At 43.9% G+C, this 14,490-nt stretch overlaps 1 protein-coding gene across 1 annotated transcript; it reads right to left on the bottom strand.

The window, feature by feature from the left end:
- Positions 1-1,043: 1,043 nt before the first annotated feature.
- On the bottom strand, positions 1,044-14,146 carry LOC135878903 (octopamine receptor-like). Its single transcript, XM_065404641.1, has 3 exons — positions 13,872-14,146; positions 4,437-4,613; positions 1,044-1,746 (listed from the first exon to the last, which is right to left on the bottom strand). Exons 1-3 carry the CDS (start codon positions 14,144-14,146, stop codon positions 1,044-1,046), a joined length of 1,155 nt encoding a protein of 384 aa, XP_065260713.1.
- Positions 14,147-14,490: the final 344 nt, after the last annotated feature.

Here is a 14,490-nt window from a genome sequence, read left to right as displayed (position 1 = left end):
GTGTCCTGTGCGGCTTTTTTAGACAATTGTAGACCACTTAAAACATCTTGGACAACAGGGGCTCTACAAATTCTATAGAATGATAAAGGTTTCCATACTTGTCGTATTTGGTTGGGCAGCCTTCCAAAGGCCTGGGACACAGCAAGTTCCTTTTATACATTAAATGACAAGACTCCTTGTGGAAAAAGCACAGACCGTCACTGCCTGGAATCAACACTATTTGATTTTACAAACTGAACACACACTTCATGTACACAAACACCTCTCCTATCTGTCTGCACTTGCTGTTGATGAATCACTTATTTTAAATCTCTCAGACTTAGAGTGGAAAGTTTATAAGCTTTGCAACTACACACTTATTTCTGAAGAAAATTGGGGTGAAATCTACCACGGTGCAGAGAGCCCGCACAAGATCTAGGCACCTCTGAGGTCACTGGTGGCTGGGTCTTGTGCTGTCTCTCTGCACATGAGTGAATTTCATTCATAGGTTAGAGCCTACCAGCACCTCTGTGCATGATGAACTTTATTCACAAGTAGTCCCATTGAAAACGTGCAAGTAATGTTGAGCCCTTTGCAGGACCAGGGCTGTATTGAATTGCCCTTAGCACGTATCCTACTCAATTGTAGAGTACACCCGGCTAAAAGCTCAGGGAGCACAATTCATGTTTTCACACCTACTTTTTCAACATGAAGGCTGAATCATTCACAGGAAACTTTTCTGCTATTTATATATAGCGTAATAGTTTTTTTAATGGGAAACTAGCCAATTGGTTATGACAACTCAGCTGCAAGATCAAGGTCCTTTGCTGTTCTTCCGGAAAGTGCTACTAATTTTGTTCACAGCACAAAGGAAGATGAAAGGACAATATGGCATCACTCTGTCGTGCTCACATTTCACACAGATTACAGCCAAAATAAAAATACATTTGTAATCTTGCACCCAATCTCTTCCAAAAAAAAATTTCAATTAATAGACAACCCCCCTACCCTCCCCCCCCCCGGAAAAAAAATACACACCAGTCACCATACACTCTTCATCTGTCTCATCCTGCAACAAGTAACCCAGAACTTTGTTTATGCTTGCTCTTCAGTGCTCCAGCAGGCATTGGGACTTTAATGCTGTATTCTGGGTCTTGAGCAGTCTTGGAAAAGGTGGCTATTGAAACCATATCTTCTCCAATATCCACCTGAGACCTGCGCCTGCAGATGAACAGCTTCTTCAGAGCCTGTTGAAAGTCCCGATTCAGAAAGGCGTAGAGCATGGGGTTGATAGTAGAATTGCAATAACCTAACCAAGTTATGATCTTGAAGGCATCAACCAGGACTGCGCTGGTGGAATTGGTACCTTTAGCAGCTAGCCATACATTCAGAACAAAGTAGGGTAACCAGCACAATATGAAGACTGAGATGATGATGCTAATTGTCCGAGTGGCTTTGTTTTCCAGCTGCAGGTTGTTCTGCCTCTTGCTGTTGGGATGGTAGTGAATTTCAAGGGACTGAGACATGATGCGGGTGGCCTTGAGTCGTGAGGCTCGGTAGATGAAGAAATACATGCTGCACATAATCATGAACGGGACAAAAAATGCCAGGGCAGAAGCTACGATGGCAAAAGTCCAGTTGGTGACAAAGATGCACTCTTTGCCAGCATCAAAATCTACACCAGGTATCTCATTCCAGCCTTGCATGACTGGTAGGAAGGAAATGAGGGAGGAGTATACCCAGACCATGCAGGTCATTATGATGCACCTGCAAATGGAAGAGCAGGAAGGTAAAAACTTGGGAGCACAAGTTATTCTGAGATCTTCCTTTGAAAACAGCTGACACTAATGATACTCCACAGGTGTGTGGTGGAGATTAGTCAATGCTTCTGAAGAGGTAAGTATAGAGAAGCCTGAGACGCAATGTTTTGGTCCAAATTTGAACATTTCCAAAGTCTGGGTTATTTGGATTAGGCTTAGGTTTAGGCCAGTCTGTGTGTCAGGGACCGATAGAACTGTTTGGAAAAATAGGGGGAAACATTGTTTCAGGGAATATTTTCTGTTAGAGTATTGAAACATTTTAAAATTTCCAACCAGTTGTAGGGTCAGGAGGTGATAGTCATCTTACGCTTTTAAGACGTGATGCCCAAACTTTGCAACCCTTTGCCACAGCTTAGCAGGGGGCCCTCAGGCCCACTCCCTAATTTCCCATCTAGATTTATGATTTTTTTTTTAAAATGGACACATTCAGCCATACTATTAGCTAGAGCTCTTATCTTGCTAGAGAGTGGTACAACTCAATTGCTGGCTGCAGAGGGCAAGGCTAGGGCACCTGGAAAGTCTCACTTACCTAAAGTGTTCCAGCAGCCCTCTCCTGTGGGTTTCCTGTGGAACACTGGTAGGAGCTTAAACCTGCCCTCACCACTGGAACTCCTGGGTTAGGATGGTGAGGGTAAATCCATGACATGCCCACACCTTGAATACTGCATCCAGTTCTAGTCATCCCATCTCAGAAAAGATATGTTAGAATTGCAAAAAGTACTGAGAAGGGCAATGAAAATGATTAGAGGAATGGAACAGCTTCTGTATGAGGAGAGATTTAAAAGACTGGGACGGTTCAACATGGAAAAGAGATGATTCAAGGGGGGAATCTGACAGAGGGCTACAAAATTGTGCCTGAAGTGGAGAAAGTGAATGAGGAAGTGTTATTTACCCTTTCATATAACACCAGAACCAGGGGTCACCCAATGAAATGTATAGGCAGTAGGTCTACACCAAACATAAGGAAGTACTTCCTCACACACTGCACAGTTAACCTTTGGAACTCATTGCCAGGGGATGTTGTGAAGGCCAAAAGTATAACTGAGTTCAAAGAAGACTTAGATAATTTCATGGCTAATAGTCATTGATGGACCTATCCTCCAAGATGGTCAGGGATGGGAACTTCATGCTCCAGGTGTCCCTAAACCTCTGATTGCCAGATACTGGAACTGCATGATGGGAGATGGATCACTCTAAATTGCCCTGTTCTGTTCATTCCCTCTGAAATGTCTGGCACTGGCCACTGTCAGAAGACAGGACGCTGGGCTTGATAGACCATTGGGCTGACCCAGTATGGCCATTCTTGTGTTTTTTGGAGGGTCCTACTACCTACATTTTCCTGGGCATAGCTACCTCCTGAAACATGTAGGTGGGCACACTGACTCCCTTGTGCCTGCAGGTATGTATGAAGCCTGTACCACCACCTAAAACTCACTACTAGCCAAATAATTTTGCAACATGTTCTTAATTCAAAAGGGGCATTCATAGAAGTGCATGCAGGCCAGGTCAGCCATGGGGTTATTTATATCTTACCGCATCCTCCACACCAAAAAAGCACAAAAGTAGGGCTCTTTAAATGGTGCAAAGGGCTGCTTATCAAATACGGATCAGATTTTGGGTGGTGGCTGCGAATGGCTCATCTGGAACTGTCATGGTCCATAGTAAGGGTGTGTTCCACATCTGAGTAAAAACTCTGAAGGATTTAGGCACTCAAAAATTCGCCCTATAGGGAGTTAAATATAAATAAACTCGTAGCTGAAAGCCTGTCCTGTCACACAGGTGTGGCATTTGGGCCAACTAATCCACCATCTGTGCAGTCTCCCTCACAACCAATGAAAGTGTTGCATGCAAATTAGCTGTAGAGTGAGGGTGGTGAGTGGTTGTTACCTCTGAGATCACAATGGTTTAGGACTCTTGGCATGGAGTACATGCCTTACTGTAGCTGTACATGGGTGTAATTCATAACATCAAAATGTCTGAGAACTTAAAAATTGGACAGCGATGACAGTGAACCCCAGTGGTGACTGAACCTGGTGATATTCTAAACAAAAAGAGCTCTCCGCCATGCCTGTTGCTGTTTCCATCACTTCACACTGTACAGACATTCTAGGCTTCAGAGTGACAATCCTGGGATCTTATTACATAGATACTATTTTAGAATATGAGACTTGATAGCCTGTGTCTAGGTACTTGTATGGTCTCCATTATTGTAGTATTTGACTGCCTCAGTCTTTCTTTAGCCTCACAACACACATCTGTGAGGCAGGGCAGCACTATGATCTTATAGATGGGGGAACTGCGACACAGAGACTAAGTGACTTGCCCAAGGTCACACAGGAAGTCTGTGGCAGAGCAGGAAATCAAGTCAGGCTTTCCCAAGTCCCTTGCTAGCACCCTAACCACTGGATAAGTCTTCCTCTCAATTCTTGATCTTAAATTATTCTTTCTTAATGTGTGCAGTGCTTAGCTCCTATTTGAATTTGAGGTGTCAGAGCAGAGATGACAATCTGCCCAAGTTAGCCCTCCAGGGGTGTTTAATGATAGTTGTTAAATCCTGGAATTGGGACTGATGATGGAATGTCTGACAGATCCTAAAACCTCCCTCCATTTCTACGATCTTTTGAGAAGTATACTCGCCTTCGACGTGACATCCTCATTGAATAATGATAGGGGGTCACCACGGAGCAATATCTATCCAGACTGATAAAGCACAATGTGACAATGGACGCCGTGCAGAACATGACATCAAAAGAGATCCACACTTTACAGAACAGCCTCCCGAATAGCCACATCCCCGTCACCTCATAAATTATGCTGTGGGGTGGAAAGAGAGAGAGAGCACAATATATTGTTACAATTGAAGAGTGATTATTTATTTTTCTGCTATGGAGAAGCCTATTGACCCAAGTTAATGTCGTACCCTGTTGGCAAGATTAGTGAAAATATGGCGACTTCAATTGAGATACATTGAAATTTTGTTAGGAGGCAAATTGGAGTAATCCCCAAGTTTGATGCCCAAGGCTTTAGCCTGATATGGGACATAGCTACGGTCCCTACCAGCTGGAACACTGTTTTAATGGAATCCCTTGGCATGGTTGCAGTTTTAGTGCAGATCATCTCTAATTTATTAGTATTTTCATATATTATGTTTGCCACTGGCTTTTTCAGTGTCTCAAGAAGACACTTATGGAACCAAAACGAGCGAGCTAGTCTTCACAACAGCTCATATTTTTGAACTCTTTTTGAATGAGTGATCAAATCCTCACTTATGTAAGGCATGTATTTTAAGATTCCAAACCATGGAAACGGCTGTCCTTACGATAGATATGGAAAATTTCCTTCACATCTTCATTTTTGCCCATCTAAATCTGGAGCATTGGAAGATTAACCTCATCTTTTGCACTGTAGAATTTTTCAGCATGCTGGATTTTGCCTCTTTTGTACAAAAACATTTTTTTTTATCATCATCCCAAAAGATAATGTCTTAATTTTTTTCTCAGCCACCGGCAGTAATCAACTCAGTGGCAAATTTTGCCCTTTTTGTACTATGCTGAAGAAGAGAGTTAATATTATGTTCTGACATTTTGATGTATTATCTGGATGGTGCTGTTTTAGATTGTGTATGTTTTTCTTTTTGTATTTGACAAAGACAGATGTCATCTGTGATTTAATAAAAATTGAACTGCATAGTCTTCTCATGATATTTCAGTTCCTGGGTTTGGAATAGCTTCCCTCCTCCAATGTTCCAAGCATCTTTGGTACTTCCCATCTGGTCTGCCTCTTCAGATCTCATGCATTTTAGCTTCTGGATAATGGGATTCATATGAGAACCCCAGTTCTCATGTTATTTAGCCTATAAATGACTCACGGAGGCAAGTAAGCCAGTGAAAACCACTCACCTGTACCAAAATATTACCAACAAAGTCAGAGAAACAGTAACAAATGAGTAACCAGTCAGGAAGCTTGAGGCAGGAGTACAACGGGCTGTGTAATCTGCGATGCTATAGCATTTACCTGGCTGCAATTTGCTTCTTCCTACTTTTACCAGTTTTATATAAGTCTTTGGCTTCTGCAGTAACTTTCTCTTGGACTTTGTTATGTGACACAGTGAACAAGTCACTGCCTTTGTGCGAATTAATTCCCTTCTCCTTCCCTGCAACTATATAGCTTCATAGTCTCTTAGCACTAAAACCATAGCAGTTGCTCTAACCCTACTGGAGTTCTTTCAGCTCTGCTGGCTAGAAAGAGGAAAGGAATAAAATCTATATATAATGCTTTTTTTAAATGCTTGGGTTTGGTTTAACTAATTTCATTAGTATTAATTAAAACAACTTTTACAGGTTACAATTGTTCTGCCACTTCAGAATGGTAATGGTACTCACTGTATTAGCATCTTGGTTTGAGCATTGGCCTGCTAAACCCAGGGTTGTGAGTTCAATCCTTGAGAGGGCCATTTAGGGACCTGGGGCAAAAATCTGTCTGGGGTCCTGCTCTGAGCAGGGGGTTGGACTGGATGACCTCCTGAGGTCCCTTCCAACCCTGATATTCTATGATTCTATGATCTGTGCGTCAGTACGAGCTAGAGGCCCCGGTCAGTACCAGAGCCTTGTTCCAGGGGATGTTGTACAAACATTTATCTGAGGAGTTAGCGGGAGCTCTGTGTGTTGTCTTATATGGCCCCATTACAGTAGTATTTGAGCACCTCCCAGTGTATAACATTTATCCTCACAACACCCCTGTGAGGTAGGGAAGGGCTGTTATCCCCTTTTTACAGACAATGGGACAGATTCCCAAAGGTAGTTAGGGGCCTAAATCCAACGTTCTGGTGACATTCTCAAAATCACTGCTCAGCAGCCACTTAGCTCCTGATTCTCTGAGCTGCTGCCAATCAGTATTTGCAAAGCTGCTTGAGTCCTGATGCCGCCCCACCTCTAATGACCTGCTCAGAGCCCTAGTGCAAGCCAGTTCCCTGGTTGCCCTGAAGCAGGATTTTTGAAGTAGGCATTCCCCTGCCTACCTCGGCCTAGGGGCCCAACTCCTGAAGGTATGCTCTCAACCTCACATCTTTCCTGCTGGACATCTTCCACTTTGTAACAGAGCAGGAACTAGAACCTGCATCTCCTACAGCCAAACAGAGTGCCCTAACCAGTCAGCCGAATAGGGAACATGCACACTCTCTAGACACCAATAATCTCCTAAAGCTTTTTACACAGGAGGAACCATTCTGATTTAAAATAGATGCATTTAGGGTCATACAATGGGCTTAAAATTAAGTGACCTGGCAAGCCGGAGTTTTAAAAAGAAATCAAGTGTGTTTCATGCCAAAGCGCTCTGCAAAGTACACATATACACCTCTACCTCGATATAACGCTGTCCTCGGGAGCCAAAAAATCTTGCCGCGTTATAGGTGAAACCGCGTTATATTGAACTTGCTTTGATCCACCGGAGTGCCCAGCCCCGCCCCCCCGGAGCACTGCTTTACCGCGTTATATCCAAATTCGTGTTATATCGGGTCGCATTATATCGGGGTAGAGGTGTACATCACCCCTGAGATCTAGCCATGTGTGGGGTGGAGGGCAGCAGGCAAGCACCATACAAACCACACAAGAGTTGGGGAGATGACATTTTGGCTAAAGACATCATGACAAACTCCCCAACTTTATGAGAAGTGCTATAAAGCTCCCTCTCTTGAGATGTTTAAACTGGACAAAGAGCTCAGGCTCTTGGGAATCCTGTATGGCAGGGTGATGGATTTGCTGACCCAACTGTTGTTTCCCTCTAATTTCACCTTTTTCTAAAGAATAAAGGTGTTATGATGATATCAACAGTGACATCAGCACAGCCTGTCCATTCACTACCGAGCACCAAATATTAGGTGCCATTAATGAAGGAATAATATGAGATTGAGAGTATCCAATCTCTATGTTACACATATGCTGTTAACATTCTCTGAAATGTTCCTATTAACAAGAGGAGAAGCATCCAGACAGGGGTAGATGCTAGTGCTGGTTGAAAATTTTTCGATGTAACAGTTTTCCCTCCTGAAAATGCAATTTTGTTGAAATTGAAATCTTTTCCTGGAACATGTCAATTTTGACAACATTTCTGATAGGGAAGAGTCAAAACGAATCATTTTGATAATGTTGAAATGTTTTGTTCCCTTAAGATAAAATGCTTCATTTTGACTATCATTTGAATTCATTTTGTTTAACTTGTACATTTAATATATATATTTATTATAATGTTTCCACATTATCAGAATGAAACATTTTTACCTTATTAAAACAGAACATTTTGATTATTTTAAATTGGAATCTTTTGGAATTTTCATTCCATGAGAAATCTGGTCTTTTCATTCTGATTTGGAACAAAAACAAATGTCGAAATCTCAGAATTTTCCACAGAATAGAAATTCCATTTTCTAGTCAGTCCTAGTAGGCACTAGTGGACATGGAGAGAAGAATTAGGGGCTGATTGCCAACTTTGCTCACAGAATAGTACCTTACTCCACAAGTAGCCTCATTGATTTCAGTAAGAGAATTTGTGCAACAAGGTACTACCCAATGTACGGATGGCAGAACCTGTCTTTTAAGCCCCAATATTGCAAAGACTTATGCACATGCTTAACTCTAGGCACTGCGAGTAGCTCTAGTCAACCACTGAAGTTGATGTAACTACTCAGAGTGTGTACAGTTAATCACCTGTGTAAGTCTTTGTAGCAACAGGGTCTTAGTTAGCAGTACACTGTAGGAAGGCCAAAGAGTTTGAGGCATAGTATAGATGCCAATCTGAGTACACACTGCCAGCTGACCTGATGTCTTCTTAGTGGTGATATCTAGTACTATTTTATAATGCTTGGAAAATATAGATACTGAACAAATCAGAGACATTTCAATGTCAGAATCATACTTTTTTTTACCTTCTTGCTGCATCACTAATCTGAAATCAATGAAGCATTGTATGAGGGTCCCTTTGTCTCTATAACTAAACCTCTTTTCTTTCACTGAAGCTGGCTAAGGAAGGACTGAATGTTCCTTCCATTGAATCACACAGGCGTGTTCTTTTTGGCATGTGTCTAATGAACAAAACAGCGCAGCACATCTGATCTGCTTCAATTCAGCGTAAAAGCTGAAACAGCCAAGCTGGAAAGTTGTGAACCTAAATCCACCCCTATTGTACTTGTGGCATATGCTAGCCAGCTAGCTAGCCTATGGCAGTCTTGCTTCTACTGCAAAGATGTCATGCTGCTTGATAGGGGGTCTCTATAACCTTTAAGTCCCCATATGTGATGTCCATAGTACCTGAGCTAAATGCATACCGAGAACTTCCCCATTCTGGGAGTCTGTGACACAGAGACCCTTTGGCAAATGTTCCCCTGTTCTTTGCAAGCAATTCTCACCTCCGACCTGACAAAGTCACTACATCAAACACATGTCTTATAGGATATTAATCCACAAAGAGTATCATGTGAGGATCTACAAGAAAGCTCATAACTTGTCAAGCTTCACAATCATTGTGAGATGAATGTACAGGTAATATTTGAGGAATAATATATTTATATTGAAAGTATGCTCTATGAACTTGGAGTAGAAATTAACCACCAGGAGGTAACGTGCTGCGATGATGGCCCATGTGGGCAAGGGGGAGTCATAACCCCGCCCTGCTTGGCTGGTGATACAAGGCCAGGCTCAATTGTTTAGCCTTGCACAATACTAAGACTTTCAATGGGAACCCATCAGGGGCAATGGCAAACAACTGAAACCCTATTCACTGCAACACATTTAGAATGATAAACTGGAGCATTTTATTTTAACATGCTTGGAGTGCTAGTTGCCTTTAATCAAAATGTCCATCGAGCGCCGTCTATGACTCACCTCAGCATGGTATTTGAGCACCGTAAAGTATCCGCTAACAATGCAGGGGTAATATTGCTAAATGCTAAAACAACAGATTAGAGTCCTTCGGTCATGGATCAGTTCCTCCACTAAGGAGCACGTTTTTCTGCCTGATGTTTGTTTTCACCTTCCCGTTTCCAATTAGAAGTGTTGTGCTGAGCTACTCGGTGCAATGTGCTAACTCTTTCTCCTCCTAGTGGCTGGCTTGCATAGTTCAAGAGCCCTTCTACTGCTGACAGCTAATGGAGAGTCTCTATTAGCTGAAATGGGATTTTGGAGGCAAAAGCTGCTGGATTCTGTGCCGGCTGACAACAGTGATGCCTATTATCTGCAGCACTTTGATGTGCTATGTCAGAGCACTTGCAGCCTCCTAACTCCCCGAGCCTCGCAGTAGTTCTGTGGTCCCCCGACATAAAGATCTAACTGCTGGACCCCTGCGGTGCTTAAAATGGCACCCTTGCCTAGCAGGCTATTTTTTGTTCCCCTCATAGTTTTCCTGATAAATATGGTGTTTCTCTCCTAAGTGGGTTATTTTCTCTCTAACTGTATAATTAAGCCATTGGTTGTCATGGAAATACTTTCCCTCTTGAAATGCCATCTACCAACACCCCCCCCCCCTTTTTTGTTTGTTTTCTCAGCCTCTACTGCTCCTCTTCCCTACAAGACATAAGCACAGACCGATTACTCTTTTCTGAGCACCGGTTTCCTCAGCCTTTTTTGTTACCTTCATTTCCTTGGAGGTGAGAACCCCTCCATCCCCTCCCTTCTCAGCTCTGCTGCTGACCCACAAGGAAATGTGGCATCAAATTCTCCACTCCTCCTTTGCTGGGAAGAAAGCCCCTCCCACTGCCGGTGAGGGATGCTCCCTCCCAGTTCCGCGAGGCGAGCATTTTGCTTGGGAAATGCTCCCCCCTGCCCATGCTGCTGCACAGTAGTGCTGGCTCTAGCACTTCCTCTCACCCTAACCAGGAAGGCTGTGTCAGCAGGTGGATGGCAGAGAGGACATGTGGGTAGTTTGGTAAGTGGGAAGCTCTTGCAGGGAGAGCTCTTATTGCCCTGAAGGTCCAGGAATGTGGGAACTCCAGAGGACTGCAGTGTGTTTAAGGGTCATGCATAGAGTGAGAGGAAGAAAATCCGCTGGAGAGGAAGGGCTAGATTGAGAGGAAGAACCTGTCGGTGGGTGGGAGCAGGCAGCCTGACGTATCTGTGGGGGGAAGTGGGGCTTGTTAACCCGCCACCACGGGAGACCCAGGTTCCACTTCCAGCCCTGGTGAATTATCCCTACTGCAAACTGGCTGGAGAAAGGCCCTCAGCACAGAGCAGAAGGTAGGGGGAGGCAGTGCCCTCCCTTCCAGTGCGGAGTCTTGAGAGAGGGAGACTAAACTGGCAGAGGTAGCAGAGTCTCCGCTCTGGGCTCCAACAGGGACATGGAGGTACCAACAAACCTGAGGAAATGGGGGTTGGCAGAGAGAGTGGTGGAAACACACCGCTGTTGGGTACGCTGTAACGGCTGTTATTAGTTATCCTTTGTTTAGTTCCCTGCTCCATCCAGCTGGCGTTAACATGGCTCCTTTTGTCATGGTCACCATCAGGAAAGCACCAGCTCAGCTCTGGCCCTAGGGGTTCCCCAGTTAACTTGTGTTCCCACTGCTAGGGGGAGCTTGCAACAGCAGAGCACTGATCACAGCCAGTCCCCTCTCTGGAGGGAGCCATCAGGTGTGTAGGCCCAGCTTGGCAGCCTCCTCGCACTGCAGCGAGTATGTAACTGCCAGCTACTGCCTGACGCCACCCACCCTGCCTCTCAGGCTGGGCAGCAAATCATGATCCCACTCCCCCCACTTCCTGTTCTTGTGCCATTTTGGCTTGATCCTGAACCATGCCCTAGCCATGTGCACCTGGCCAGCCTCAATCTGCAAGGAACTGCCTGCTGACAAATCTGGGGGGCCCTTTTCAGTACAGAGCCTGTATACCAAACATGGGCTCTGACATGCTTCCCCTACACCCCCCCCCAGCACATAATGAGGACCCCAATGTAAATGATGCAGAGTCCCTAATCTTACTCCCAGTGAAGTCACTGCCAATATTCCCAATGACTTCCCATGGGCCTGAAGGAGGGGAGTGGGTTATTTCATCATGCAACCAAAGCTGGAGCTGTTGGAATTCATACACCCAACAAAGCAGACGTAAGTTTGTGTATCAACAGGTGAGAATGGGAGGAGATTGAAGCATGGTGCCAGTGATGATGTTGAAACAAGAGCTGACTGGACCGTTGCATTTTGAGGCACTATTCAAGCTTTTGAAATTTGATTATGTTCTGCTTTGGAAGGAAACCCAAACTGTTGAACATTTGCATGAAAACAGAAGCATGTGGATCCTGCTATTGGCCTGGGATGTGGGAACCCTGGGTTCATGTCCCTCCTCTGCCTGTTTTAGAACACAGGTTTTCAGCCCAGAGCACTCTACATCAGTTAGAGCAGGGAGCTGACCATTGGTCTCCCACATCCCATTCCCAGGTATGCTAACCTCCCAGGTATAGAGTCACACTCTTCCCCGGTGCCCAAAAACCTTCCTGATGAAAGTTTTGTACCAAGTGATTCATCGCTGTTAAACATTTCAGCTATGATAAAACAGTATATAGAAAATATTTCAGGCCACTCTAGTTGGAAACTGAACTGAGATTTTCCTGAGTTTGAAACTATGACAGTCCATTAATGTGGTTGGAAAGGGTAACTTTAACTCTCTTCTAACACCGTTTTCGTTTTCCTCTGAGATGATTTAATAGGCTTCCACTCAGTTTGTAACTTTCTCCTTGCTGGGAAATCCATTCTCCACGTTATTTTAACATTTTTGTCTTACGTCTTACACGTCAGGGTTTAAACTTAAATAAAAGGGCCAGATTCACTTGTAGACTTTGGCTGCTTTGCATTGCTGATGTCTGAAAGCTGATGCAAACTCTGTTTAACCAGCTGGTTACACGGGGTTTATGGCCATTTTGTATCACCAGAGGAGAGCAATGCAGTCAGAGCATAGTGATGAATCTGGCCTAAAAGGTCTAAAGCAATTGGTTGAATCCCTCCTTAGTCTTTTTAGCCTCGTGTCAATAATTAGAGCCGTGAATTTGTTGTCACCAGTGAAAGTGCAGTCAGAGCACAATAATAAAGGGAAACAATCCTGATCATTTTTGCCTTCTCAATGCAGACAGCTTTAAACAAAACAAAATGTTTAATCTTCAATTTATAAATCACATGCCGATCCAGACAGCTGAAAATGACAGCAATTGTTCTGTTCTGTTTATGTAGGTAAAACATTTATTTTGCAAGAACATCACTCCCCTCCTCCACTGGTGGTTGGACTGGGCTAGAAGAAATATTAAAAGGGGTATTACTGGGATAAAAATAGGATGTATAATTTAATCTTTAAAAATATGTCAGGTTAATAATACAAGTGTTATGTGCTACACAGTTAGGACGTTTTTCTGAATAGATGAGCTCAGATTTTTTCTCACTCTGGTTTTATACTGGTTTAGGTACGTTGACTTCAGTGGGGTTGCTCCTGATTTCCACGGGTGTAAATAAGAGAACAATCTGATCCAAGAGATTATCTTAATGGAAACATTATAATTATTAAATTGAAGACTGGAACTAACTGAGGGCCTGATCTTGTATTCCTTGAGCACGCAAAACTCCCATTGCCTCTAGTGGTTTTCGTAGGCTCACAAGGAATGCCAGACTGGGCCCTGAGGGAGGGAGAGCACATCTATACTACAAGCCGGCTGAGAGCAAACCTGTCTGGATCCTGTGGGTATGTATTCAGGCAGCTGCTAGTGCTACCCACAGCTACATGGCTGGTTTTAGGGCACTAGCTCAAGCAGAGCTAGCATGTGTCTATCTACTCATGTGGGAAGCAGGCTCCTAGCTGCAGTGTAGACATACCCTGAGTGTATGCATCATTATTCCCATTTTACAGGTAGAGAAACTGAGATACAGGGAGGTGAAGTGATTGACCCATGGTGAGTGTGTAGCAGTGCTGGGACTGGAGCCCAGGCAGCCTGTTTCCTATGCACCATCTATTAGACCATTAGACTTGCCTCCTACGTAGTAGCCACTGAACTAAGCGCTACTGAATGCCATCAAATAAGTGCATTACTAGCAGGTCTTACCTTACAAGCAGTTCTTACCTAAATGGCATGACCAGACAAGCAACGAGGAGATCGGCCATGGCTAAGGACATAATAAACATGTAAGTTGCGGTACGCAGCCTCTTCTCCACCACAGGGCAGATAAAAACCACTGTATTCCCAAACAGAGTGATCAAGTCTATAAAGGTTAGTATCAGTCCAACAGCCACCTCCCGGGGACCAATTCCTGCCCCTGTCCAGTTGCCATCTCCTCTTACCCAAGACAGGGCAGTGGAGATGTTAGAGAGCGATGATGTATTTTTGTCCATCAGCATCTTCCCCCAGTGTTCAGAGCTGAAGCAGAGAAGAAAAAAAACACAGGCTTTGAAGCAAATTAATTCCAGGTCTATGGAAGAAAAGATGAAAATTATAATTATGTCTCATTCACTTAAAAAGTCCCACGCACCCTCCTGAGCAATCTGCCCTCGCTGTGTCATTGTTACCGATTCACTGGGGGGGGCTTGTAATCCCAACGATAGTGTTATATATGTGCCACACTGGCTGAAAGGCATCATGAAAATTAAAAGCCTTCCTGTGAATGAAAAGCACATCATTAGGTGAAGCTTGATACAGGGAAAAAGCACTGAGCGCTGGAAAAAAAAGCAATGGGAATCTAGAA

The sequence above is a fragment of the Emys orbicularis genome, chromosome 5 (assembly GCF_028017835.1).
Source record: "Emys orbicularis isolate rEmyOrb1 chromosome 5, rEmyOrb1.hap1, whole genome shotgun sequence".
Lineage (NCBI taxonomy): Eukaryota > Metazoa > Chordata > Testudines > Emydidae > Emys > Emys orbicularis.
The sequence above is the reverse complement of the archived record's forward strand: the minus strand, read 5'-3'. Positions and strand labels throughout refer to the sequence as shown.

Bases quoted from the DNA above. Each gene is read 5' to 3' on its own strand.
- LOC135878903 (XM_065404641.1), bottom strand. From the start codon at position 14,146: ATGCTGATGGACAAAAATACATCATCGCTCTCTAACATCTCCACTGCC. The intron at 4,614-13,871 runs GTAAGAACTGCT...TCCACCCCACAG, and splicing joins TGTCTGGTCATGCCATTTAG to CATAATTTATGAGGTGACGG. The intron at 1,747-4,436 runs GCGAGTATACTT...TTCCATTTGCAG, and splicing joins ATGAGGATGTCACGTCGAAG to GTGCATCATAATGACCTGCA.